This window comes from Colletotrichum fructicola (genome assembly GCF_000319635.2).
Source record: "Colletotrichum fructicola Nara gc5 chromosome Unknown KSG_Nara_v1_contig09, whole genome shotgun sequence".
Lineage (NCBI taxonomy): Eukaryota > Fungi > Ascomycota > Sordariomycetes > Glomerellales > Glomerellaceae > Colletotrichum > Colletotrichum fructicola.
Genome location: NW_027094059.1, coordinates 859,363 through 883,209, shown reverse-complemented (window position 1 = coordinate 883,209; position 23,847 = coordinate 859,363). Strand labels below are relative to the sequence as shown.

Below are 23,847 nucleotides of genomic sequence, written 5' to 3'. Positions count from 1 at the left end.
TTGCCAAGCAAACGGTCGTGATAAATTAAGCCAGTTTCTGCCGTATTTGATAGACCTTGTCTGGCTTGTCCCCAGCCGTCTGCGACCTGGAGAAGATGGCCAGTGGTTGCAGTGAGCTCATCGAGGTAAACCATCGAGGTGAGCCCATCGAGGTCTGTTGGTCTTCAATGCCGGTATCCACCTTGAGCTACTTTGTATTGCTATGATTTCACTCAATTTGCCAAGAATGCTCCCTTTTATTTGAGTCTATTGCACGCCTTTACCATGTCATCGCCGATCTATTGGTGTCCAAGGTTGTCTCATCATAACCCCACGTTCAAATACTTTGGCTTTTCCAGGCATCTCACCCTCCGTGATGGTATCCAAATCATTTTTGATTATTTGTCCTATCTAATTCTTCTGATGTGCCTCTACCTTGGTTGATCTTTCTACGTAGCTGCTCGTCGCATTACCAAGGAATTGCTCGCTGCCATCTCACTCTCAAGCGGCTAATGGATGCTTACTCCTGCAGCAATGTGGCACCGTCCACATTCGAAGTGGAGTTCATCTCATAATTAGGTGATGCTGGCTGACCTTCAGACCAACCCGTTGGGTAAGAAAAACAAAGTTCGCTCAAGCTGCTCGTTGCACAACGTCGCCAAGCATAGTCTCGTGGGGTCGCAAATTAGCCTGCCATCCCATCTCTAACCTCTATTGGTATCCGGCAGTTTAAATCGCCGGCGAATTGGCTCCTCGTCCCGATGAACCCTGGTTTTCGGCCGTGCCTCGGTCTTACTTTCCCCGGATTTCGGTTTCGGGGGTCCCCCCTCCCGGCGTGGGTTGCAACCCCGCACGCCACGGTAGTATTCCCCCGCCAGGCTGGGCGAACTGCAAAGATGACTCCAATATCGGTTCCTGACCGTGATTTGATGGTCTGATGTCTGACCACGTTCGTGGGGTTTGGCTCGGTCGGAGGAACCTTGAACTCACATCCAGCGCGGATAACCAGGGTCACTGAAGATCCTGCACGGTGGTCGGTATTTGAACCTCGATGTTCCCCTTCAAACGAACTACCATCGGGTTCTTTCCATGCCCCTCATCCTGTTTTGAACCTACCGGCAACAGATCATGGCCATCGTCGGCGCGAAAGAAGAACACGTCGATCCGCAGTTGACGCGGATCGCGCAGAACGACAAGAAGGTATGGTACAAAAAGCCGAATCTGAGGTTCTTGTACCTTATCCTCATCCCGACCGGTCTCGGCGTGGAGTGGACCTCCGGATTTGACTCTTCAATGATGAACAGTCTTCAAGCCGTGGAATCATGGTTTGAATGTAGGCCGTCCTCTTGCCTCAAGACCATCAGCCGTGATGAAGCAGCTGACATTCCTATACAGACTTTGGTCGCCCCAATTCTTCTCGACTCGGTCTTCTCAACGCCATGTACTCCCTCGGTGCTCTCATGGCTATTCCTTTCGTCCCTATTGCGAGTAACTACCTCGGCCGTCGTCGCACAATCCTCCTTGGTTCATGGATCATGGTTTTGGGAGCGGGTCTTCAGGCTGGCTCTCGAAACCAGGACATGTTCTTGGCCTCACGTTGGGTTCTTGGTTTCGGCATCCCGTTCGCGATCATCAACGCGTCTTCTCTGCTGGGAGAACTCTCATATGCCAAAGAAAGATCCATCATGACGAGTCTATTCAACGCTTCCTGGTTCGTGGGTAAGTGATTATAGAGACGAGAAGTCAGCAAAGCCCGGGTGTACTGACAAGCCATTCTTCAGGAGCGATTATTGCCGCAGGCGTGACATACGGTACGTGCTTCTGATTCACTCTTGAGGTACCCAAGCGAAGTAGGATCCAGTACTGACGTGAAACCTGAAAGGCACGTTTCAAATGACCAGTACTTGGGCATGGAGAATCCCAAGTCTTCTTCAGCTAGTGCCCAGCGCGTGCCAGATCTGCTTCATGCCCTTCTGCCCCGAGTCGCCCCGATGGCTCATCTCAAAAGACCGAGGTGATGAAGCATTTGCAATCCTGCAGAAGTACCACAGTGAAGGCGAAAACGGCGATGAGTTTGTGCGTCTTGAATACGCCCAAATCCAGTCCACCATTCAACAAGAGAAGGCGGTTGCCAGCAAGTTCGCTTGGGGCGATGTCTTTAGAGATGCTGCCATGCGCAGACGTTTCATGATTGCAGGCATTGTCGGCTTCTTCACCCAGTGGAGTGGAAACGGTATGATCGAGATAATCGCAGATCTGGAATCTGTACTAACAATACGCAGGCCTCCTGTCTTTCTACATGAAGAAGATTCTTAACCTTGTCGGAATCACCGACAACCGAACTGTCCAGAAGATCATCCTTAGTAACACCTGCTGGGGTATGTTCCCCTTCCCCAATATGAGCATGAAATTCATGAATTACTTGATCGTTGATGACGCGTTTGTGTCTGCTCCTTTTGCAAGATTGATACTGACTATACAGGTTTGATAAACGCCACACCGATCGCTCTTATTGCGCCACGCTTCCCCCGTAGAAGGATGTTCCTCATTTGTACTATCGGTAAGGAGCCATGCTTGAAAATCTCCCAATTCTCCGCAGAGTCCACGGTGTAGTTGAAGCTTGATACATACGAGACCGTCACGAATCATGTTGAAGAAAAGAACCTCTTCAAAGGCCGGTGAGCATTGACATTCATCATCATGCTAATGGACTCGAACAGGCACTGCATGCGTTTACACCGTCTGGACTATTGCCTCTGCTAGGTTCGCAATCGACGGATCTAAAGCAGCCGCGATTCCCGTTCTGGTCTTCATCTACCTTTACTCGCCGTGAGTCAAGCTGACATACCCAAACATCTCGCTCAAATATTTGCCAGCTAACGCTTACTCTAAGATTCTATAACATTGGCTGGAATGCTCTCACGTATGACAAACCCTTCCGAAAAGACTGCGGAGACTTCTCTAACCATCAGCAGATATACCTATATGGTCGAGATTTTCCCGTACACCGTCCGGTCTCAAGGTATCGCCGTTGAGCAACTTACTGTCAGATTCGCTGTGTTTTTCAACACCTACGTGAATCCGATTGCCCTAGACAGCATCGGCTGGAAGTACTACTGCGTGTACTGCGTTTGGATCCTCGTTGAGATCGCGACAGTCTACTTCGTCTTCCCAGAGACATACGGCCGAACTCTCGAAGAGCTCAGCTTCATGTTTGAGGGCAAAGAAGTGCAGGACAAGGTGCAGAAGAACACTCAGAAGGTGCTCCAAGTTGAACTCGAAGATGTGGGCACGCGTGGTGGCTCCCGAGAGGAAGCGCGGGACACGAAGGTCTAGCGGTGATCAGTGGTCGGAAGTTCGGGGTTTAGCGGAAGTATGTGTGATGCGGTAATCGAATGGTCACGATACTTTCTTTGGGTATTTTCATTGAAGCTCACGTAAAAACACCAAAATTGATCGACAATCTTATCGTGTTGACCAAGCGTGATCCAGAGTGACGTCAACTTCTGGTCTCGAATTTGCCATCGGCCTGCGGGGGACCGCGGAGACGGGCCGAGTGGACCCACATTGTACGGAGGTTAGCTCCGCACGAAAGCCTCTCCGGCATGTAATTCTCAGAGATGTCCTTGCTCAAAATTGTATGAGTTTGTATGGTAAAATGCAATTACAAGTCCATCTCCCGGACGATTGCAAAAGTCTAACAGTAATAGCTCAGGGGCGCAAACAGGTAGACACGCGAACCAGGGGTACAGTGGAGCTCGCGGTCGCTCAAGTGAGACAATCAGAGGGTTGGGCCACCTATTAACAACCAGGAAGGGCTGTCTGGGAAAGGGACCCGATTTGCTCTCCATCAAATCGTTATTATGAGTAAATCCTACATGTGCGAAAGAGGCAAATTACTGAACGATCTTCCTCCCATCCCACAAAGTCAGCCTGTCAAACGAAGTATGCATGCGACCTTGCCGTGCTCCTGGTCCTCATGTTACTTTCTCAGGGCAACGCCAATGATCGACAGAGGGTAGTATAGTACCTGTGGCTTGGTATCTGCAGCTTTCCTCGCCTCTAGTGTCAGCCGCGTCATCTTCAGGGATTCCCATCGTTTGATGAACCGCATATCCGACGCCCTGCCAACTTGCGCAAGATGATCTTCAGCCCCGTGCTCGTCCTTCCTATCGTGCAGCGAACCAACAGGCCGGAGCTGCTGCTCCTTTACTTATTCCGGCCCCCTAGCACAGCATCCACCTGACCGCGGCGTGGCACGGCGTGGGATGTTTGCCAACAATAGCTGGCCCGTCACACAACAACATGGCAGGTCCTGTTGTTCCTGTCGCACAGCTGTTGGGTTCCGGCGATTCGGGATGACGACAACAGCACGTCAATTCGAATATCGGCTCGCTTTCAGGCAGTTTGAAGTCAAACAGACGGCATTAAATTGTTTCAAACTTCATACCTGTTTTTTTGTTCTGCCTTGGCGGTGAAGTCTCTCCACAAATTTGAAGAGCAGTGCAGTATTAAATTGCCCCGAGCCACACTCTCATAATGCTCACGATGCTCTTTACCTGTATTTAATATCGTCATTGTCGACTACAGCTTGCTACGCTGCAAAATCTCAGCAATTTCGCCCTTACTCCAGACTGATACAAGAGAACGTATCATTATTCATTCCCATATATTTGCAAAACAACATGTCATTGATCGCAAGAGCCGTTCGCGGCGCCGCGATATCGGCCCATGTGGGGCCGTCTCCGACATTCGTCGCACCGACAGCCATCACCCGGAAGTTCTCCGCACCGCAACCTCTGCATCCGCGCCGACCGTTTCACAGCACGCAATCCCGGAATCACGCTAAGCCCAAGAACCCCAAGCCAACCGACCACCCCGCGACCGAAATCAAGCCACCTCGGAGTACCAACTTTGGCAGCGGCCGCTTTTCCGACTTTGATCTGAAAGGCCGTACGTTTATCGTGACTGGTGGGGCGCAGGGTCTTGGCTTGAGCCTGGCAGAGGCGCTAGTAGAAGCTGGCGGCAAGGGTAGGTCCAGTGATGTCAGCATGACTTTGCAGTAATGGGTATCTGACGATGTCTCAGTTTACTGTCTTGATCAGCAAGAAAGGCCCCACGAAGACTACGCAGAGGCATCGAAACGTGTCGTTCCGGAATGGGGCGGATCGCTGCACTACAGACAAGCCGATGTTGTGGATACCGAAGGCCTTGACAAGGTCATCACCGAGATCGCCGATAAGAACCAGAGGCTGGATGGCGTAATAGCTGCTGCTGGAATTATGCAAATCGAGAGCGCCATGGATTACACAGTTCCCCAGATCGAAAAGATGCTTGCGGTCAATTACACCGGCGTCTTCATGACTGCGCAGTCCGCGGCCCGGAACATGTTCAAGTACAAGAACCACGGCAGCATCTGCCTGATCGCAAGCATGTCGGGACTCGTCGCAAATATCGGCATGCTTTCGCCTGCATATAACTCTTCGAAGGCAGCAGTAATACAGCTTGCACGAAATCTGGCAATGGAATGGAGTCCGATGAGGAAAGATGGCTCTGGAGGCATCCGAGTCAATTGTATTTCACCCGGCCACATCTTGACGCCGATGGTTGAGCAGAACTTCAGAGAAGTTCCGGGTTTGAAGGAGGAGTGGGAGGGCCACAACATGTTCGGTCGACTCGCCGAGACGACTGAGTTCAAGGGTGCTGGTCTATTCCTGATGAGCAATGCTAGCACTTTCATGACGGGAAGCCAGCTTGTTATCGATGGTGGTCATACTGCGTGGTGATAGTTCATTACGCTTTCTGTATTCAAAACTCCAGACTAAAAAATATTGTCAGACATGTCGAAGCCCGTGAACTACAATTCAGATGATCTTAACACTAACCTTCTGGAAAATACAAGAAGCTCGCAGTCTCAATTTCGGACCCTCGGCCCTGGGATGAAGAAACAGAAGTTTGAATCCTTTACCCTCTGGAACAACCAGAATCTTGTCCATTGACGAATCGTCCACTCCCCTGCAGCATCGCTGTTGACGGCCGGGTTGAGATTGATGCACGTTCGTCCTAAACAGCTACCTAAGCAGTAAGATGAAAGTGACTCAGGTAAAATGATTGACTTTACTACCAGAAAACAAGATTTTACATAATCTCCAACCCGTACAGTCGTGACGCGGAAAGCCAACATATTCCAACATTTGTTGCTAAGTCTTGCAACCTGCAGTGGGCCCTGTTACCCACGTGTTCACCAGCATCAGTACCTACTAGTAAATCAAGATAAGAAGCCCCCAAACCTGTGATCAGGACCATGAGAACCTGATGTTCTCAATGTCCATCTCCTCCTCTTGTGGGTCCCTCCCGGTCCGCACGTCTATGCTGATTTTCACCGGTACTTGGCCGCTGTTTGCTGCCCTGGCGATTTCCATACGAATGGCTTTTTCAAACTTCGCCTTCATCTCCTCAAACTGCTTCTCTTGTCCCAGTTCTATGACATCCTCTACCTCCGTATTTGAGGTCTCCATGAGGAATTGGAGTGACTCCACATCAGACAGCTGTACCCATGCTGGAAACTCAGTCAGTAGTTCAGAAAGCGTCTTTTGCCCGAAACCTCTTTTTGGCTTCCAGTGTCGCTCTCTGTATTTCGGATAGTGTGTCATAATTGTGTAGGTAAATTTGGGCTGCGCAACAACAGTTCTCTGGCCGACGCTGTTCGATTCAGCATTCTCGCTGCGTTGAGAGTCGGCTTTGGTGGCCGTTTCTTCAGGGACGACGGGTTCGGACATGAGAGTCCTAGTAGAAGGATGCACGCTTAAGACCTCTGATTCCATGTTCGGTTTCTCAGCCGCCTCTCCTTTCCTAGTCGTATTGGGAGACATTGCGAGATTCTTGGGAACATGTGTGGTCGTCAGGATGACCTCTGTGTCGGCGTTCTGTTGCATGGTCCACTCATCGATGAAATCGTTGACGGGGTCCTCTTGCGGTCCATACTCAACAGTTGGCCGAACCGAAGACGTGGCTGTTGCAACAGTAGCACCATCTGAAACACCCGGGTTGTTTCCAGTAGACTCCAGGTTTGATGGGCACTCTGGAGACTCTCCGGCGGCCCAGTACTGCTCCGGTGTAGCCCACTCCGGCTCTCTTCGCGGCTTTCGTTGTCTAGTCGATGAGCGATTGGCAACCTGTGTCGATGATGTGCGACCTCGTTTTGCAGACGACTCAGAGCGCGCGGACGACGAGTCAACTTCTCTTGCTCTTTTTGTCGACGGTGTCATCTCTGCAAATGGCGCAAGCTGCTTTGTGTTGTTTCATGATCAGCCGTCAGGTGCTCCCGTAGTCTGAATACATCATTCACAGGTTACAATTATGGACTTACAACTGGAGCCTGAGCACTGAGATCAGGGCTCTGTGGTACCAGATACGTATCTCTTGAGATGACCGAACGACTAGAGGCATCATCGGCAAGTTCTGACTCATTCGGGCCCTCGTCAACTGGATCCGCTCTCAAGGTGTGACTTCGCTCTCTGGCCGATCTATTGGCCCTATGTAAGCTTCATACCACAGCAAGACTTCATCATTCATCGCCTACCTCAGACCGGGCGGTTTTTCATCCTCGTGGCTCTCCACGTCTATGGGGTCACTACGATGGAGCCCGGATTCAAGTCCCTTGCCTACGTCATTTCCTTTACTCAGTGGGTTCCGACTTTTGTTGTTGCGATGGTCTTGAAGATTGAGTCGCCAAAAGAGTTGTCGCAAAATGTCCTTGATTCTGAAAACTGGTTAAAATGAAGTTCCCCTCTCCCGAGGGGTCTCGTTGCAGCACTCACCTATTCTGATCCGTTGAAAATTTGAGCTTTGTGGTATCAAGTGCACCATCATCTGGCCAAAACCTTTGTGGATTCCCGTCACGGTCTAGGAAGGATTGAACCATCTTCGACAGCGCGTTCTGTTGGTCACGAGATTTCCAGTCAATGAGATCTTTACCATTAAGTCCTCCATCACTCACGAAGACGTCTCGAGAGGATGCCATGGCGTTCCTAAATTTGGTGAACATCTCTTTCTTTGCATCGCCGTAGCCGAGCTGTGCCCGTAGGGCAGTGACGCTAGGAATAGCGGTTTGATTCGTAGGTGCTGGCATGATGAGGAGGCACGGGTTTGGTACAAATACGGGGACAAACGCGGAAGCAATCAAGGCTGAGTACTCCAGTATATGAAAGATGATCAAGACAATGACCTTCTGTTTTTGAAGGTCCTGGAGCGGCCCCTCCTTAACGGTCGTAACGTGGGCGCAGGCTGGCTTCCGTGGATCGAAGGCTCACGCAATAAATAAACATTAAGAAACTGTGGGAGGCTATCCATTTGGTCAAATACCGCAATGCATGAATGAATCGCTCACGCACGTTGGTGCGGCCGTCGTAGACGGCCGAACGACTTAACTATCGCTGCAGCACAGCCATTGCAGCCTGGCAGGGGCGTATCGTCTTGAGTGGTTGCAGGCCGAGGAAGTGTCCAGGTTCGAGCTGCTTCCTCCCCTGCAACTGCAGCTCTCAAGTCAGCCTGGTATACTGAGGGATACTATATTGATCGTTGGTGGCTTTCCCGTGCACCATTGACCGTTCTGAATGAAAAGCTTTTGATCAGTCCACGACCGCTCTTCAGTTGTAGGGTAACCGTTTGTATGAAGGCTGTTTACCTAGGTACCTATGTTACAACGTCACAAATTTTGTTCGTCTCAGGCTGCCCGCATCTTCGAGTTTGATAGGACCTCGTTCCAAGAAGACAGTCGGCCTAGGCATTATGATGCACAGAATTCATCCTTGTTGCTCATCATTGACATGCAGGGGGGTGCAGTGGTGTTAACTAGGTCAGTGACATGGGCAAGTTTTGTGACGTCGATATCTTTTTTTGCAAGCCCATGGTTTGCAAAGTTTGGATTTCGAAACATTCAGGAGGTGTTGTTCCTTTTGTAGTAGCGTCTCCGAGTGACAGTGACACATGAGTGGCTGCTGCGCCGCAAGCTTGCAGCGGAACCTGTCCAGGCCGTACACACAAGGCCCAGCTCGTTGGCGTTGGTTCTCAATACGAAGTTCTTTTGTCTCAGAAGTAGTTCAGCGGCTAATGCTCAACCGACCGTTGCTACTTTGGAGGTCTGGCTAGCCGCTTTTCACGCATAGGCGGCCTCCCATTGGGGCAGTGTGCTGCAGTGACGTCGAAAAGTCTTTTCTCGACTGGGCATGGCATCCAGGCTGTTATTTAGTGGAAGGTGTTTTCTCCACTTTCTTCCCGCGAAAGTGCGAGCAAGTGCAGGATTATGTTCTAGCGAAGGACAGAATATGACCGCAGTACCCTTCACTCCGGTTTGTATCACGGCTTCGATTAGGAAGATATATCGTGAATGAAACACTCCGGAAGTGCATAGTCTACAGTGAAATATTTCGAGTCAATACCACGTGCATTTAGTGCTAAAATCAAGGGACTCAATGCAGGCAACAGTACCGTAGTTGAGCATCAGCCTGTCAACAACACATCTAACATACTGAATTCCCAAATTTTATCAAAGCACATGGGACCACAGCTAGCATGCCAGAATAGGGTGGCAGGGTCCTAGACTGGCGCGGTTGGAGAGAGCACAGAGCTGGTCTCCAATCTCGAGCAGGGAGCTTTGCTGGCTACTGACGCCGTCCACGGGTATTCAAGGAGCTTGAGGCACAGTAGATGTCAGTCCAAGTTCAGCTCCGCATGTAGACTCTGGCAAAGGACACAAAATGGCAGAACTAGAAGTATCGAGACTTTGGACTAGTCTCCCTTCTGTAGGTCATGATGATATGTCATCGACGAGCATCCAGGATGAGGGCTAAGACGTGCTCCACTAAGGGCATACCTCGTAGATACGCTCAGATCTGATGTTGATATTCCAAAAGTGCTACCATACTGAGGAAGCTCTATAGAAGAAAACAGCCGTAAAAGCAATTCAGTCGGGGCACCGTCCAGCAAAGGGACTGCAATAGGTATACCAAGATATACCTCAAAGCTTTAGCTTCCTGGCAGGGCCGACGTGCCGGTACTCACTTAGCCTCTCGTTTGAATAAGACGCTGTCTTATCTTCGGCTAAGCCGACGACCTCCAATCCTCTGATGAGCAGGTGGTCTCATTGTTTAGTCTTTTCTCTTCAAGAGCTCCCGTAGCCCCTAAAAGATCCCAGACATGGTGATCATTTGACGGAGCCGCGCGATGGTGCGTGCCTCAATTTCCCACGAAACCCGCAGAGAAGTGACAGATTGTTTTTCAGCAAAAGGCGAACCATTTCGACAACCGCGACAATACTTGTATATTTGCAGTCTTCAAGAACTGATTGGCCACGGCATTAATTCGGTAGGTAGGCAAGGCAACCAGTACACTTGGTGCTTACAGAATATCTATTGCAGGTGGGCTGTTTTGCGCACCAAAACCAATGGATGGAACACACGTGCTACTATCAGTGGAAGCCTGGGCCTGACCCCTCACAGGGCTTCGTTGGGCTTACTTCGTCTGCGTTGCTGTTCCATACCTTGCCCTCGTGTACGAGCTTTCACCTGCCCAGCCAGGGTTATTCTGCCCATTCACCTACGTTAAGAAATCTTTCGCTGGCATCAGGTTTGCCATTCACCTTCCAACGGACGTACTACCAACCTCAAATCTGCACCTGTTGTGCTGAGGAGGGTCAACGCTGACGACCGAATATGGATCACTTCTCAGCTGCCACCGGCGTCGCTGGGCTCATCTCCTTGGGCATCCAACTGGGCAAAGGCCTCAAGACTTACTGTGAAGACTTCCAGTCAATGGACGATGATATCGCTTTACTCAGTAAGCATGCAGAGAGATTGGCCACCTTCGTGAAGATGCTTGACACTCGATTGGAGGGGCAAGATCAGGTCGACCCAGCGCTTTCCAGGTCTCTGAAGGAATGTTACGACGCTTGTAATATTTGTTTGCAGGACTTTAGAGCTCTGAGCACAAAGTACTCTCGAAATCCAGGAACCAAGCCCAAAGGCATGCGAGAGCGCTGGGAGGCTGCCTTGACTCACTTTCATTACCCGCTCCAGAAGAAGAGATTCGAGGATCTCGAGGCTAAAATGGAGACGTTCCGATTTCAGCTTTCGGCGAGACTTCAGCTTCTGAACTAGTAAGTCTTCTCATTTCGTGGTGGTGGTTTACGACCTAACGAGAGAACGCACACAGCGATGGCAATATTGAGCTCCGCAACAGCATCACCGTTGAGAATGCCAGACTTTTGTCTGCCATTGAGCCATTACAGCAGATCAAACAAGCTATTGATCAATTGCCTGAGATCCTTGTGTCTCAGATTATCACGGCTTTGAAGAGCGATTTGAACCTAACTAGGAAATCGACTTCACAGCTGTGTTCTGGCTCTGTCGAGAAATCGAAGTTGCATGTACTTGGCTCAGTCAGTGACACGCAGCAAGCGTCATTGCAACACGGGAGTTGTTCCTCTACGACTTCGCATCTTGGATATGTTGCTACCACTACACAAGAAAACACTCAATTTGTTGCAGCACCGGCTAGGCTGGAAAGACCAAGGGAGATGTTTTCCTCTAGACTGGTCATGCTAGCCGCATCATCCCAAGCTGGTTCAGTTCATCATGGTCGTTTTCAATCTTCGCGATTCCATGGTTTTAAATGCACCTGCAAACCCACGAGTCCGCGCCATCGCTCGGCTTCTCGGCGTTCTATCGATACTCATCACAAGGGGGACTGTCCAGTTGCCTTCCTCAATAGAAGTCGAGCTAGTGCAACAGGAATTCGTGTTCTCAAGACAGTTTTCAGGTGTTTAGCTTTGGTTACCGATTACAGAGTCGAGTACAATTTCACAGCTCGAGCGATCGTTCCGGGAAATAGCCCTGCTTTCCTGCTGATTGACAACTTGAATGACTTGAGGCTAGCGAGAAATGAATGTCAGCTAGAGAGCAGGTGTTTGACTATCCTAACAGACCTTAGGGAGATATTTCAGCAACAAAAGGGGTGGCCAACGGATACCTTATCGAATGACATGAACTTTCTCCATGTAGGTCAACAGGCCCCAAACCAAATCAAATTTCGGCTTGTTCAACCCTTTAACTCTGAATCACGTATCAGTGGGCCTGCTCTCGAATCTGCTGCGAGTGGTCTGAGCCTATGGCTCATGTTTATCTCAAGTTTCTTGAAGCCCTTGTTAACATGGGTGTCCCGGTTAATGGAACTGGTTCATACGGGTGAGTTACAATCGAGGTCACAATGCTATCGGGGTTACTAAATCAGCCTCAGTACCCCGCTACGATGGTTATTAAGTACCGGCTGCGCCAAACAGCTCGATTTCCCCAACTCTACTGACGCACTTCCATATGTGGCCAGGGGTTTGATAGGCTTGGACGCTTACTATGCGGAAAGTCCAAGCCAGTTTGGATATGAGTCGGCACACCACAGCAGTATGGGGGTATTCCCGTCAATTTATGGAGACCTTTCCAACTCGCTGGAAGGTACGTAGTTTGCGATGCGTTCTGAAAGTTTCAATGGCAATTGACAATTCCAACCAAGAAGCTTTTGATTACGGAGAGCTGTGCTGTGCACTTTTCCGGAAGTCCGAAGCATCTGTTCTCCAGATCATGAGCACATCGCCCGACCATATCTTCGAGAGAGGCCATCACAATCAAACGCCGCTCCACATAGCTGTCTACTGGCCGGACGGTTTGAGATTGCTTTTTGAGCTAGCACAAGAAGCGTGCCACGACATTATTGACGAGAAAGACAAAACCGGGTTAACCGCGATCCAATGCGCCATTGCTTGGCAACAAGCCGAATCTGTCAAGCTGTTGCTCGAAAAACGAGCAACTATCAACTTAGAGGATACGAGGAGCTTTTTCACGCGTGAGGCATTGTTTCCTCTCGGCCATCATACCACCACAGTCTGCGAGATACTAGCTAAGGAGCTGGCAAAGCAACGGAAGTCTATGCGAGACTATGCGTTTGACCAGCTTCCCGACAAAGAGGTGGAACGTTTTCAGCTGGGACGCAAAATGATACTACAAGGAGAGGCTCACGATGTGATCGGCTCTTTAAAGGCTGAAGGCGTTCGGGTTCCGGGGGAGTATGATCTTGTGCGGCCAGGATCAATTTATCACTCGCCAGTCATGACCGTCACCATAGCCGAAGCACTATTTCAGGCCGGCTTCTGTGAGGTTGATTTAATGTGGCAAGGCTACACTCCTCTGATGGTTGTGGCGCACTTGGATCTATGGGAAACATCGAGACTCGTCGACTGGTTTGACGAACATCAAGCCAACCTTTTTACCCCAATACCCCACGCGAGGGAAGCGAGCGATGGCCAAGAATTGAACACAAATGAGGAGGACTTCAAGGTAATTCATCGTTTAGCATATCTTCTCGGGCTTTGGACCTCAAGGAGAGTCCAATACTCCCCTCAGCCTCCTCTACTCTCGGGAAAATTCTTTACCAGTGCTCCTAGGGATCCTTGTCAGTGCTACTGTGCTCCAAACGGCTGCACTCCCGCTTCTGTACTTGCAAAGGGATGGTTAGGGGCATGCAAAGATAGTGGTCGACTTGATGAGGAAGCTTTTTCAGTTCATGGACGACGTCTCTGCCTCCTTCTTGAAGAGAATCAAGACGTTCCGGCTGACGTTATTCGAGTCTTTACCTTCGAAAGACTTGGAATGCGGCACACGTGCTGTGAACACAACGAGTACGACGCAAGAGTGGAGGACTTCGACATTCTACACTTCGCAGCTGTCCACGGCTTTGTCTCGGTAATGGACCCCTTTGAAGTGGCTGAGATAAGAGGAGATGCGTGTGACAATGGTAATGGGGGAGAGGATAGATATCTGGCGAAGGATTTGGAAGGACTAATGACGGAGTTCGGGGCTGCTCTTAATGATTTTGAAGATTTTGAAGAGTTTTGGGATTTCTGGGACGGTCGAATGGACAGGTTGGAGCAGGAAAAGCCTATGATGTCAAGAAATAGTAGACAGGGTCTTTCAGATCTCGGAGTTCATTTGGAGAGAGTACACGAGATTGAATCGGACGAAGAAGCTTCTTCTTTCTCCAAATGTTGATGTAGGTAATTCAGCTACACGGGTTAAGAGTTGCACCATGGCGGGCCGACGCGTGAAGCTAATGTGGTGTTGATTTCCACAGTCTGTTGCAGACCCATTCATTTTCTGGGTGCTTGATACTCCTGTTCGGTTTCGTCTCGCCTCAGCTGACGTCCGATATTTGTATCAGCTCAGCCCTGGGGAGCTCAACCCAGATGAACTCAAAATAAGGTTCTCAAGCTGAAGACTTCCAGATCCTTCGATTATTAAATCTTACTCGCAGAATTTGGGCGCTTTGCTTTGGCGCTTGGTTGGCCTAGAATGATAATAATACCTCAAACAAGGCCGGGGCCGCCGGTTGCAACTCTCCTTATCCCACCGGCTTCCACTTGACGCCAGAAAGGCCTCCCAATCTGATGACCCAGTTTTACGGCAGCCGATGGGATAAGTTAGGAGACAGTTTCACTTGGGTAGAAGACAGCTTATCACAAACCTCCCATCATAGATGTGTGCTTACTATGACTATAGTATATACTTCAATAGTGTAATCAGAGAAAATATTGACTTCCAGCATCTTTTATAAAAGCAAGTCGTAAGGCTTGAATGTCCCACGTTTAAAATCACTTACTCAACTCGGCTCACTCACTCATCAGTCAATTGCCTACGCCAACCCCCAAGGTTCCCCGAACACACCAAAGAACAACTCTTCATGTAAGCGTTCGGTGACGTAACCCTAGACCGTGTCAATCACTTACGTGTTTCTAGATTGTCCTACAAAAGTCAAAATGAAGTTCTACGCCCCTGTTGTCGGTCTCCTACTCTTGCAAACTGCAAGCTTAGTGACGGGTGCTTGTACCTGTCTTTCTGTGACCCCGGGGAAAAGGGATGATAACACCCCGGCTGCACAGAGATGCTGCGCTAAACTAGGGGCCAAGATGTCAGGCGACCTTTGCAGTGCTTCACAACAACAAATGAAGGACTGTTGTTCAACCGAGGCCGAAGGTCCGGGCGTAAGGTCTGCAGGTGTTAGGTGCGTTGGATAGGTCTTCTACATCTTTCTAGGGCCCAGGCGGGATGAGCATTCACTCTCTACTGCAGTACAGTTTAACTGCGGTTTTGTTTGCAGTCATTGACTTGGGGGGTAAATAGATTCTTTGAGTGAGAGGTGTTAGTGTCGCATAGATTCTATCTGGTATAGCAATGACAGAACATTCTACGTGTAGTATGATATCAGTAGCGACGATGGCATTGAATGATTATCGAGAAGACTCAGACGTCTCCATTCCGATGGTTAATTGAATCACGGCACTTCCCCGCAGAGTCAGCTTCTACCCATCGCAAGGTCGTTGCCGTTGTTGGGCCACCGTATATGAGGCCCAGAAACAACAGGGTCGCAAGCACCATCGGCAGAAGTCGATACCGGAGCCTGCCAGTCATGCCCCAATGATCATTCACAACCGCATCGCAGACTATATAACAGTGCCGGACAGGATGTCACCAGACTTTAGTAGCCCAACAGTGTCATCCGGCCGTTCGATTACCCTCTGCTTGAATGAGCTGAGGGACAATGCTGTCGAGGAGAACTCTCTATCTAGTTCTGCTAGGACTGGGGCGTCTTAGCAGCGTCACGTTGGCTCTGGTTTACTGCACCAGTCTAATGACCACGTAGAACAGCTATTGATATGGTCCCTAGCAGTTCACTTCCGCTGGTTAACAGCAGTCGCGTAGTTCTCCAGAAAAGATTGGAAATAGATTCGTAATTATGAAGCCTTGACGTTCGTTCCAGACCTGTCCTATAGATTGCTTCAACAACCTCGTTGTAATTGCACGTCTGCTAGAGTTGCTATGTTTGACTGTCATAGCCGTCTAATTCGAGTATTTGCAGTGCTTACACGGACCATAGGCCGGAAAAGGATGTCAGTGAGTGTGTCTCGATTACACAGAGACCGGGAGCCATGCCTGCTTTCCGCCGTCGTGGCACTATAGCGCATGTGTTCTGTACCGTAGCCTGAGCGTATCTGTCTGCTGCTATCATTACCTCCTCGCAGCTCAGTAACAGTGAGCTTCTGATGCTGGTGACGTTCTTTCATCATCCAAAATGCAGGGCGTATGTAAGTCAACACATGACATCATATGTCGTCCTCATGCATCTTTCAGATTCATATCCAGGCGCGTTTCGAAACGAAACTTCATTAACGACATCGCAACTTGGGACACAGTGTGTTCGCCTCGAACATGCATCGGCAAAGGTGCATGGACCTGTTTGGCTGACAAAGTTTTAGTGGCGGATGATGAACCCGGATAGTTACGTTTCGCAGCCTCCCATGAAAATTCTACAATGCCCGCATTCACCACTTAGCATCACCACCTTCATGGGGTGGGCAGCGACAAAATGAAGACCGAGACCGAGAGCAACGGGTGCAATCCGAAAGCGGCCTACCATGCGCGGGCACAAACACATCCACACCCAGTCGCCAAACGGCTGTTCGAGATCGCCGAAACCAAGAAGTCGAATTTGATCATTTCGGCCGACTTCAGAACCACCGCAGAGATGTTAAAATGTGCCTATGGTAGGCTCCCCATACGTGCTCTTGACCCCTGGACTGCCCTGCTGAGATAACATGTTCCAGACATAGGACCGTACATCGCCGTCTTCAAGACACACATCGACATGATATCAGACTTCTCCGACTTGACGATCAACGGGCTCAGGGCCATCGCGCGAACGCACAATTTCCTCATCTTCGAGGACCGAAAGTTCGTTGATATTGGGCACACCGTCATCGGGCAGTACCACGGCGGGGCGCTGCGCATCTCTGAATGGGCAGACATTGTCAACCTCTCCATCCTCGGCGGGGAGGGCATTGTAGATGCGCTCGACCAAACCATCAAGCACCCTACCTTTCCGTTTCAGGGGCACAGAGCGCTGCTGCTTCTAGCGGAGATGACCTCGCAAGGTAGTTTGGCCGGCGGCGAGTACACAGAGAGGTGCGTAGAGCTGGCGGCGAGGTACCCGGAGTCTGTCATTGGGTTCGTGGCCACCAAGGCTTTGACCACGGTTGGAGAGGGCGGAGACTTTGTGACCTTCACGACGGGGGTGAACAGGTCCGCAGAGGGGGACGAGCTTGGTCAGCAGTACCAGACGCCAAGGTCTGCGGTCCTTGGCGGCTCGGACTTCATCATTGCTGGAAGAGGTATTCTTGGGGCAACCTCTCCGGTTGCTGAGGCTATTCGGTACCGAAGGGAAGGTTGGGAAGCGTACCTGGACCGTACTGGACAAAGATGAAGAAATTTTTGCGACTTACTGGAGAGCAATATGAGTCAAGAGTGGTTTTGCGTTTCGCTTTGCTTTGTTAGATGGAGCTTGTTGTATGTTGCCACTGATCCAGAGGTTGCGACAGACCTGAAGTTGTGAGTCTCTTGAGTTTACCTGGAGCTTGAGTAATTGGAAGAGACTTTCACGGCAGTTGTCAAGGTCTGAGGTGCAGGTTCCTGAGCGGACATAGTTGAACTCAACTTTCCCAATCAGACTCGGTAGTATGGAGAGAATTTAGTTAATTGGGTAAAGGACTTGGTCATTCCTGTCGCCAAGGTGCTTTTCATTCTTAATCAAATTCCAGTTGTTTCTGTGGTCGCTCAAATTTGTCTCTGCAGTCCGTCCCCGTAACCACCGTTGTACCTCGCTATCTCCACTGTGATCTCTTGCAGTCATCCCTATTGTTCCTGGCTCCAGGCTGTCTTCTCTTTTGTCCTTGAGCTGCTGCGTCTCTCGCTGCTGTTCTTATTATGCCTCACAATTATCTCTCGTTCCTCGCTGTCATGTCTGCTACAGTCTACAGTCCCTCGATGCTGTCTCTGGCATTGCTCGGTGTTTTCTTGCTCGTGTGTGTTGTCTCTCGCCTGGGGTTTTCGCTGCCCATACTTCTCCGTTACCTCTACCATCCACCATTGAAGGTTACTACGCCACCTCCATCCATGTATGTCAACTTTGTAGTCTCTACTGTCACCTTTCATACATGCCAGTTGAAAACTTTGAAGAGCTCATGAATTCTTGACCCTAATGGCAGGAAAGATCGTAGATGGATGGATGGTGACAAATCCATTGAGCAGGAATGATACTTAAGCTGAAATTCCCTCTGGCCTGCTGCTGTCCTTCTTTCCCTTCCTTCTTCATCCTCTCGAGGCATACTACAAATCCTTCGCTTTTCAACATCGAACTTCTTCACTTTTTACTTCACACACTACTTTCACTTATCACTTCACACGCTACCTTTACTTCTCACTTCACGTATTACTCTATTTCCCACTCACCTACTTCATAATGAGCTCTCTTGCCTGGTCCGCTAACGCCGGCCCCCTTGCTCGGAAGACTAATAAAGCCGTTATGGCTCTTGGTGTCAGTAAGCGTGTTAGAGAACTGCGCGGCCTGCCTTCTAAGCGCAGTGATGAGTACCGTGTGAAGAAGAACGTTCGATCCCGCCATTCACCATCTTCTTTGTGGCTCGAAAAGCTGGATTTACATTACAACCCCGACAACCTCGACTACCTCCTAACCAAGCGCGAGCCCGTTCCCAGGCACAAGCGCTCTCGCCTTCTCGCGCCGGAGAGCTGCTACGAGGGCCTCAAGATATACGAGGATCCCAAGGAAAAGGTGACCCCGAAGAGGCCCGTTTCCGATGCCGAGGCCAGGATCCTCCAAGCCCTCACCCCGGATGAGCTCGCCACCCGCACCTCCAACTTCGATCTCTGGATCGCGCGGTTCGGCCACATCAACCTCGTCAACGGCCCAGACAGAAAGCTACCCGCCGGCGACGCCCTCAACGACGCTTTCGACGTCGGTGTCCGCGCCCTCAGCTATCCCTTCAAGGAGCGCGACGAGAAAGTCCTCATGTTCCTTCTCCGTCTCGTGGAGAAGCGCATCCACTGCCATGAACGCGACCGAACCGGATGGCTGCTCAGCGAACCAATCGACTTAGAGGTCGAAGACAAGTACCAAGTCGAGGACTTGATGCGCGAGGCCAGGTGGTCCCATGACTTTGGCTTCCTCAATTCCGTGGCCGACTCCATCGCCAACCGCATAGAAGAGGGTTGGGGCTTCACTGCGGAAGAAGAGGAGAACATGGGCCGCAACTCCTCCCTTTCCTACTTCCGCGACTACTAGCACCCCTTGCGCCGTCACTATCACGTCTGTCTGTCTCTATCTCAGTCGACGTCCGCCCCCGTTTTCTTTGTCCCGCCTCCCGCTAGCACTGCGTCCGGCTCATGTCAAGCAACAAGGTCAACCCACCCACCAAAAAAAAAAAAAAAAAAACACCAAGAAAACCAGGTGGCTGGACCTACGCATACCACATGGGAGGGCACCCAGCAACAACACAACAACCAGAAAAGCAACCAGTGCCCGGAACATCTTCAAAGCGGCCTGCGAGTACCACATTGAAGGGCACCTAACAACCAACATAAAAACAAAAACAAAAAACCATCAAAACCAATGGCTTGGACACCTTCGCAGCGGACTACGGACATCACAATGAACAACACCTAACAACCAACAACCAAAAAAACAAACCAAAAAAAAAGAGGAACAGCGGCTGGAACACCTTGCAACGGCTTGCAGAAACCACATTAAGGAGCGCCCAACAACAAAAAACAACCCGGAAAAAAGCCAGTGGTCGAGATATCTCGGCCTGAGTGAATGGAAGGATGGAGCTGGGGCGTCTTTGCAGCGACCTGTTGAGCAAAAGGACTCCAGGCCCCGTTATCTGCCGAGCCCGTGTCTCGTGAGGTCCCAGCATGGTGGATGATGGTAATGGGAAGTGATGATGGATAATGGATGATGGATGATGATGATCATATTAATGACTTATGATTGATGATGGGTTTCATGATGGATTATGATGATGGATGATGAGTTTAATGATGGATGATGAGGTTAATGATGGATGATGAGGTTAATGATGGATGATGAGGTTAATGATGGATGATGAGGTAAACTGGGATCAAGGTGGTGGATCCCAGGTGGTTCATGTGATGTGGAGGAAATGCTTGGACAACTTGGAGCTTCAACTCACAACTTACAACTTCAACTCGCAACTTGCTCCGTATTGCTTACATAAACTGTTCCAATACACTTAACCAAAACCAATATTTGAGTCTTCTGTGCCTTGTGATTATTGTTACTGACCTTGATTGTGAGATGTGTGATACGATGAGCCAGAATGATAAAATTTTGAGAGTCGCCGTCATCAACGAAGACACTCAAACAGGGTAGTCTCTTCCATCCAACCCTTCAAGACGATGGAATTCAGCAGTTGTGCCATTGTCTCGGCCGCCGTTCCCGCCAAACACAAACGGTCCTACCCTGGCGGGTTAGCTCGAGCCCACGGACCCCAGGGGTCGCAGTGCTTATCCCCCTGACGGGACCCCGCACTAGTCCTGTTCGGGCAAGGATCGCATGTCAAGCCAAATTGAGAGGACTTCTGTTTGCTGAAGGGAACTTCACGAACCCCGCCAAGCGGGTTGCAGAGCTGCTCAGCGAGGTGCCGGCCACACACGGGCCTTGGGCTTCGTCCGTCTTCATCCCAGTTCGTGTTTGCCCTTTCGACGATTGATACCCATTGCGCTGCGGCAGAGCTGAACGAGTCCAGTTTGCTACAAGTACTTGAAGTCCGACGGTTCGTCTTCTCCAACCAACTCCCCTTTTTTCTTCAATCCGGCGAGCCCCTCACCGCGTTTGCTGCCCCGCCTCGACCATTTCTGACCGCCTCCAGCACGCAAACACCATCGCAAGAATGGCCGACACCAAGGTCTACCGCGCCAGCACCACGGCGCCCGTCAACATCGCCGTCGTCAAGTACGCACATCTCCAACCTCACTCTCTCTCTGACAGTCGCTAATCGTCCACAGGTACTGGGGCAAGCGCGACGCCAAGCTCAACCTCCCAACCAACAGCTCCCTCTCCGTCACCCTCTCCCAGGCCGACCTGCGAACCCTCACGACCGCCTCCTGCTCCGCCTCCTACACCGACGGCGACTCCCTCATCCTCAATGGCGAATCCTCCGATGTCTCGGGCGCCCGCACCCAGGCCTGCTTCCGCGAGCTGCGCGCCCGCCGCGCCGCCCTCGAGGCCCAGAACACCTCCCTCCCCAAGCTCTCGACCTACCCCCTGAAGATCGTCACCGAGAACAACTTCCCCACCGCCGCCGGCCTGGCCTCCTCCGCCGCCGGTTTCGCCGCCCTCGTCCGGGCCATCGCCGACCTCTACGAGCTGCCCGACTCCCCCTCCGAGCTGTCCCTCGTCGCCCGCCAGGGCTCCGGCTCCGCCTGCCGCAGTCTGTTCGGCGGCTACGTCGCGTGGCGCATGGGCGAGCAGGCCGACGGCTCCGACTCCAAGGCCGACCTCGTCGCCGAGGCGTCCCACTGGCCCGAGATGCGCGCCCTCATCCTCGTCGTCAGCGCCGCCAAGAAGGGCGTCTCGTCCACCTCGGGCATGCAGCAGACCGTCGCCACGTCGGGCCTGTTCAAGCAGCGCGTCGCCGAGGTCGTGCCCAAGCACATGGCCGAGATGGAGGACGCCATCGCCCGCCGCGACTTTGCCCAGTTCGCCGAGGTCACCATGAAGGACTCCAACTCGTTCCACTCCTCGTGCTCCGACACCTACCCGCCCATCTTCTACATGAACGACGTCTCCCGCGCGGCCATCCGCGCTGTCGAGCAGATCAACGCCGCCGCCGGAAAGACCGTTGCCGCTTACACCTTCGACGCCGGCCCGAACGCCGTCATTTACTACCTCGAGGAGAACGCCGCCACCGTCGTCGGCGCGTTCACCCCCGTCTTGAGCGCCGTCACCGGCTGGAAGGATGGCGCCAGCAGCCTGCATTCGCCCGTCACTCTGGATGAGACCGTCGCTGGCATCATCAAGGGCGGCGTCAGCCGTGTCATTCAGACCGGTGTTGGCGAGGGTCCTATAAAGTCGGACATTTACCTTGTTGGTGAGGATGGCCAGCCCGCTAAGCGGTAGGCGCGACCGAAGTTGAATTTTCAATTGAGTAATAGTCACTGCAAAAAGCCACACATATAGAACAATTCGTATAATAAAACCACCTGTCGAGTTTCGCGCATCAACTTCCTTGTTTTCTTCTGTGATTTGTCGTTTGCGGCGTTGCTGCCTTGTTGAATCTGCAGTCGCACCTTCTCTCCCTGGCCTTCACCCTCCGTCCTTCGACCGACCCCACCTCACTTTCTGCCTTCTTCTCCAAGCCACATCTCAATCTCCATCACCACAACACAACCATTTCGCAACAGCCGCAAAATCGAGGGCGACGAGCAAGATGGCGTCGTCCAAGGAGCCAAAGGCGATCGTGATTGACGAGCGAGACTCCTCCGGCCTCATTCGTCGTCGCTGGCTTCACGACCACGACGGTCGCCTCACCGAGGTAAATCTGGCCCTGTCCAAACTCACCTTCACATCCTAATAAGCCACCCAGATGCCCACGGAGAATTCCCCCACCACAATTTCGCGTCTCTTGACAATGAACATCCGTCAAGTCTTCTCCGACGCCTTCTTCCCAATCGGCTACCCCGATTCCGTCTCCAAAGACTACTTGGGCTACCAGCTCTACGACTCCCTCCAGGCCTTCTTCTCCACCATCACCTCGCTGCTCGCCAACCGCGCGATCCTCCAGGGCCTCGGCGTCGGCGACGCAGACTCCTCTGCCACCTACGCCCTCCTCCTGACCATCCTCAAGGACGGCATCTCCCGCCTCGCCACCATCGGCTTCGCCTACCGCTTCGGCCTCGTCATCGAGCCCGAGTGCAAGAAGTACCGCTTTCTCGCTGATATCTTCAACGACAGCGCCTTCTTCCTCGACCTCTTCTCCCCGCTCTTCGGATCGTGGACCAAGGTCGCTGCGCTCGTCGTCGCCGAGGCCCTGCGCGCTATGTGCGGCGTCGCCGCCGGCGCGAGCAAGGCCGCGCTGTCGAAGCACTTTGCGCTCCGCGGCAACCTCAGCGAGCTCAACGCCAAGGAGTCGTCGCAGGAGACGGCTGTCGGGCTCATCGGATTGATCGTCGGCAGCTTCGTCGTGCGCCACGTGGAGAGCAGAGAGGCCGTCTTTGCGCTGATGATCATTCTCGTCTTCGTCCATCTCGGCATGAATTACCTCGGCGTTCGCTGCGTTCAGCTTAACAACTTCAACCAGCAGCGCGCCACCATCTTCTTCGAGGAGTACATGAAGACTATGGGCAATGTTAGGCTGACGCCTGCTGAGGTTGCGAAGAGGGAGAACATCATCTTCTGGAAGCCCGTCATCTACCACGACGGCCGCCCCTTTGCCAAGATTGTCTTCGCCAAGAGCTACGTTGATGCCATGGCCCCTGGATACGTGGTTCTCAAAGAGACTAAGCAGTATAAGCTCTGCCAGTGTAATACCTCAGGTCTGATCGTCATCAAGGTCCTTCTCTTTGGACACCCTTTGTCAGAGGGCATCAGCACCACGACCCTTTATGCCTGGTTTTCAGCGGTGTCTCTGGTCCACTCCATGATGCCTGACAATGACCCGGAAAGGGACTACGTTGAGAAGCTTTTCGCCAACCCTTCTCATCTGGCTCGCGCGGGCTGGGTTCAGGGCGATGTCAGCCTGGATACTTCTGCTGCATGGATGTTGCACCCCAGTGAAGAAGTTGACGGTAAGAAGGATCTGTAGACACGGCTCATGTTTCATGGAGTCTATCCCGCGGGGTGAAGATCAATCACAAAGAATCAGGGATCTGGCGTTCAGGACTGGCATACGGACGG

At 51.6% G+C, this 23,847-nt stretch overlaps 8 protein-coding genes across 8 annotated transcripts; 7 read left to right on the top strand and 1 right to left on the bottom strand.

The window, feature by feature from the left end:
- Positions 1 to 1,107: 1,107 nt before the first annotated feature.
- CGGC5_v014526 (Lactose permease) lies at positions 1,108 to 3,315 on the top strand (the record flags this gene model as incomplete). Its single annotated transcript, XM_032029373.1, has 9 exons — positions 1,108 to 1,312; positions 1,375 to 1,698; positions 1,761 to 1,790; positions 1,862 to 2,212; positions 2,262 to 2,357; positions 2,462 to 2,539; positions 2,700 to 2,808; positions 2,873 to 2,902; positions 2,955 to 3,315. 9 exons carry the CDS (start codon positions 1,108 to 1,110, stop codon positions 3,313 to 3,315), a joined length of 1,584 nt encoding a protein of 527 aa, XP_031891057.1.
- Positions 3,316 to 4,664: 1,349 nt separating this feature from the next.
- lxr3-1 (L-xylulose reductase) lies at positions 4,665 to 5,765 on the top strand (the record flags this gene model as incomplete). The annotated part of the gene is made up of 2 exons (XM_032029372.1): positions 4,665 to 5,010; positions 5,068 to 5,765. 2 exons carry the CDS (start codon positions 4,665 to 4,667, stop codon positions 5,763 to 5,765), a joined length of 1,044 nt encoding a protein of 347 aa, XP_031891056.1.
- Positions 5,766 to 6,275: 510 nt separating this feature from the next.
- On the bottom strand, positions 6,276 to 8,110 carry CGGC5_v014524 (uncharacterized protein; the record flags this gene model as incomplete). The annotated part of the gene is made up of 5 exons (XM_032029371.1): positions 6,276 to 7,268; positions 7,349 to 7,505; positions 7,562 to 7,741; positions 7,800 to 7,918; positions 7,979 to 8,110. 5 exons carry the CDS (start codon positions 8,108 to 8,110, stop codon positions 6,276 to 6,278), a joined length of 1,581 nt encoding a protein of 526 aa, XP_031891055.1.
- A 2,581-nt stretch (positions 8,111 to 10,691) lies between these two features.
- CGGC5_v014523 (uncharacterized protein) lies at positions 10,692 to 11,135 on the top strand (the record flags this gene model as incomplete). Its single annotated transcript, XM_066153113.1, has 1 exon — positions 10,692 to 11,135. One exon carries the CDS (start codon positions 10,692 to 10,694, stop codon positions 11,133 to 11,135), a length of 444 nt encoding a protein of 147 aa, XP_066007380.1.
- A 5,311-nt stretch (positions 11,136 to 16,446) lies between these two features.
- pyrG (Orotidine 5'-phosphate decarboxylase) lies at positions 16,447 to 17,340 on the top strand (the record flags this gene model as incomplete). Its single annotated transcript, XM_066153112.1, has 2 exons — positions 16,447 to 16,624; positions 16,685 to 17,340. The coding sequence occupies 2 exons, from the start codon at positions 16,447 to 16,449 to the stop codon at positions 17,338 to 17,340; spliced, it is 834 nt and encodes a 277-aa protein (XP_066007381.1).
- A 1,035-nt stretch (positions 17,341 to 18,375) lies between these two features.
- On the top strand, positions 18,376 to 19,215 carry CGGC5_v014521 (uncharacterized protein; the record flags this gene model as incomplete). Its single annotated transcript, XM_032029366.1, has 1 exon — positions 18,376 to 19,215. The coding sequence occupies one exon, from the start codon at positions 18,376 to 18,378 to the stop codon at positions 19,213 to 19,215; it is 840 nt and encodes a 279-aa protein (XP_031891050.1).
- A 1,133-nt stretch (positions 19,216 to 20,348) lies between these two features.
- mvd1 (Diphosphomevalonate decarboxylase) lies at positions 20,349 to 22,071 on the top strand (the record flags this gene model as incomplete). Its single annotated transcript, XM_032029365.1, has 4 exons — positions 20,349 to 20,419; positions 20,719 to 20,725; positions 20,822 to 20,904; positions 20,958 to 22,071. 4 exons carry the CDS (start codon positions 20,349 to 20,351, stop codon positions 22,069 to 22,071), a joined length of 1,275 nt encoding a protein of 424 aa, XP_031891049.1.
- Positions 22,072 to 22,381: 310 nt separating this feature from the next.
- On the top strand, positions 22,382 to 23,755 carry CGGC5_v014519 (RUS1 family protein-like protein; the record flags this gene model as incomplete). Its single annotated transcript, XM_032029363.1, has 2 exons — positions 22,382 to 22,486; positions 22,538 to 23,755. The coding sequence occupies 2 exons, from the start codon at positions 22,382 to 22,384 to the stop codon at positions 23,753 to 23,755; spliced, it is 1,323 nt and encodes a 440-aa protein (XP_031890821.1).
- Positions 23,756 to 23,847: the final 92 nt, after the last annotated feature.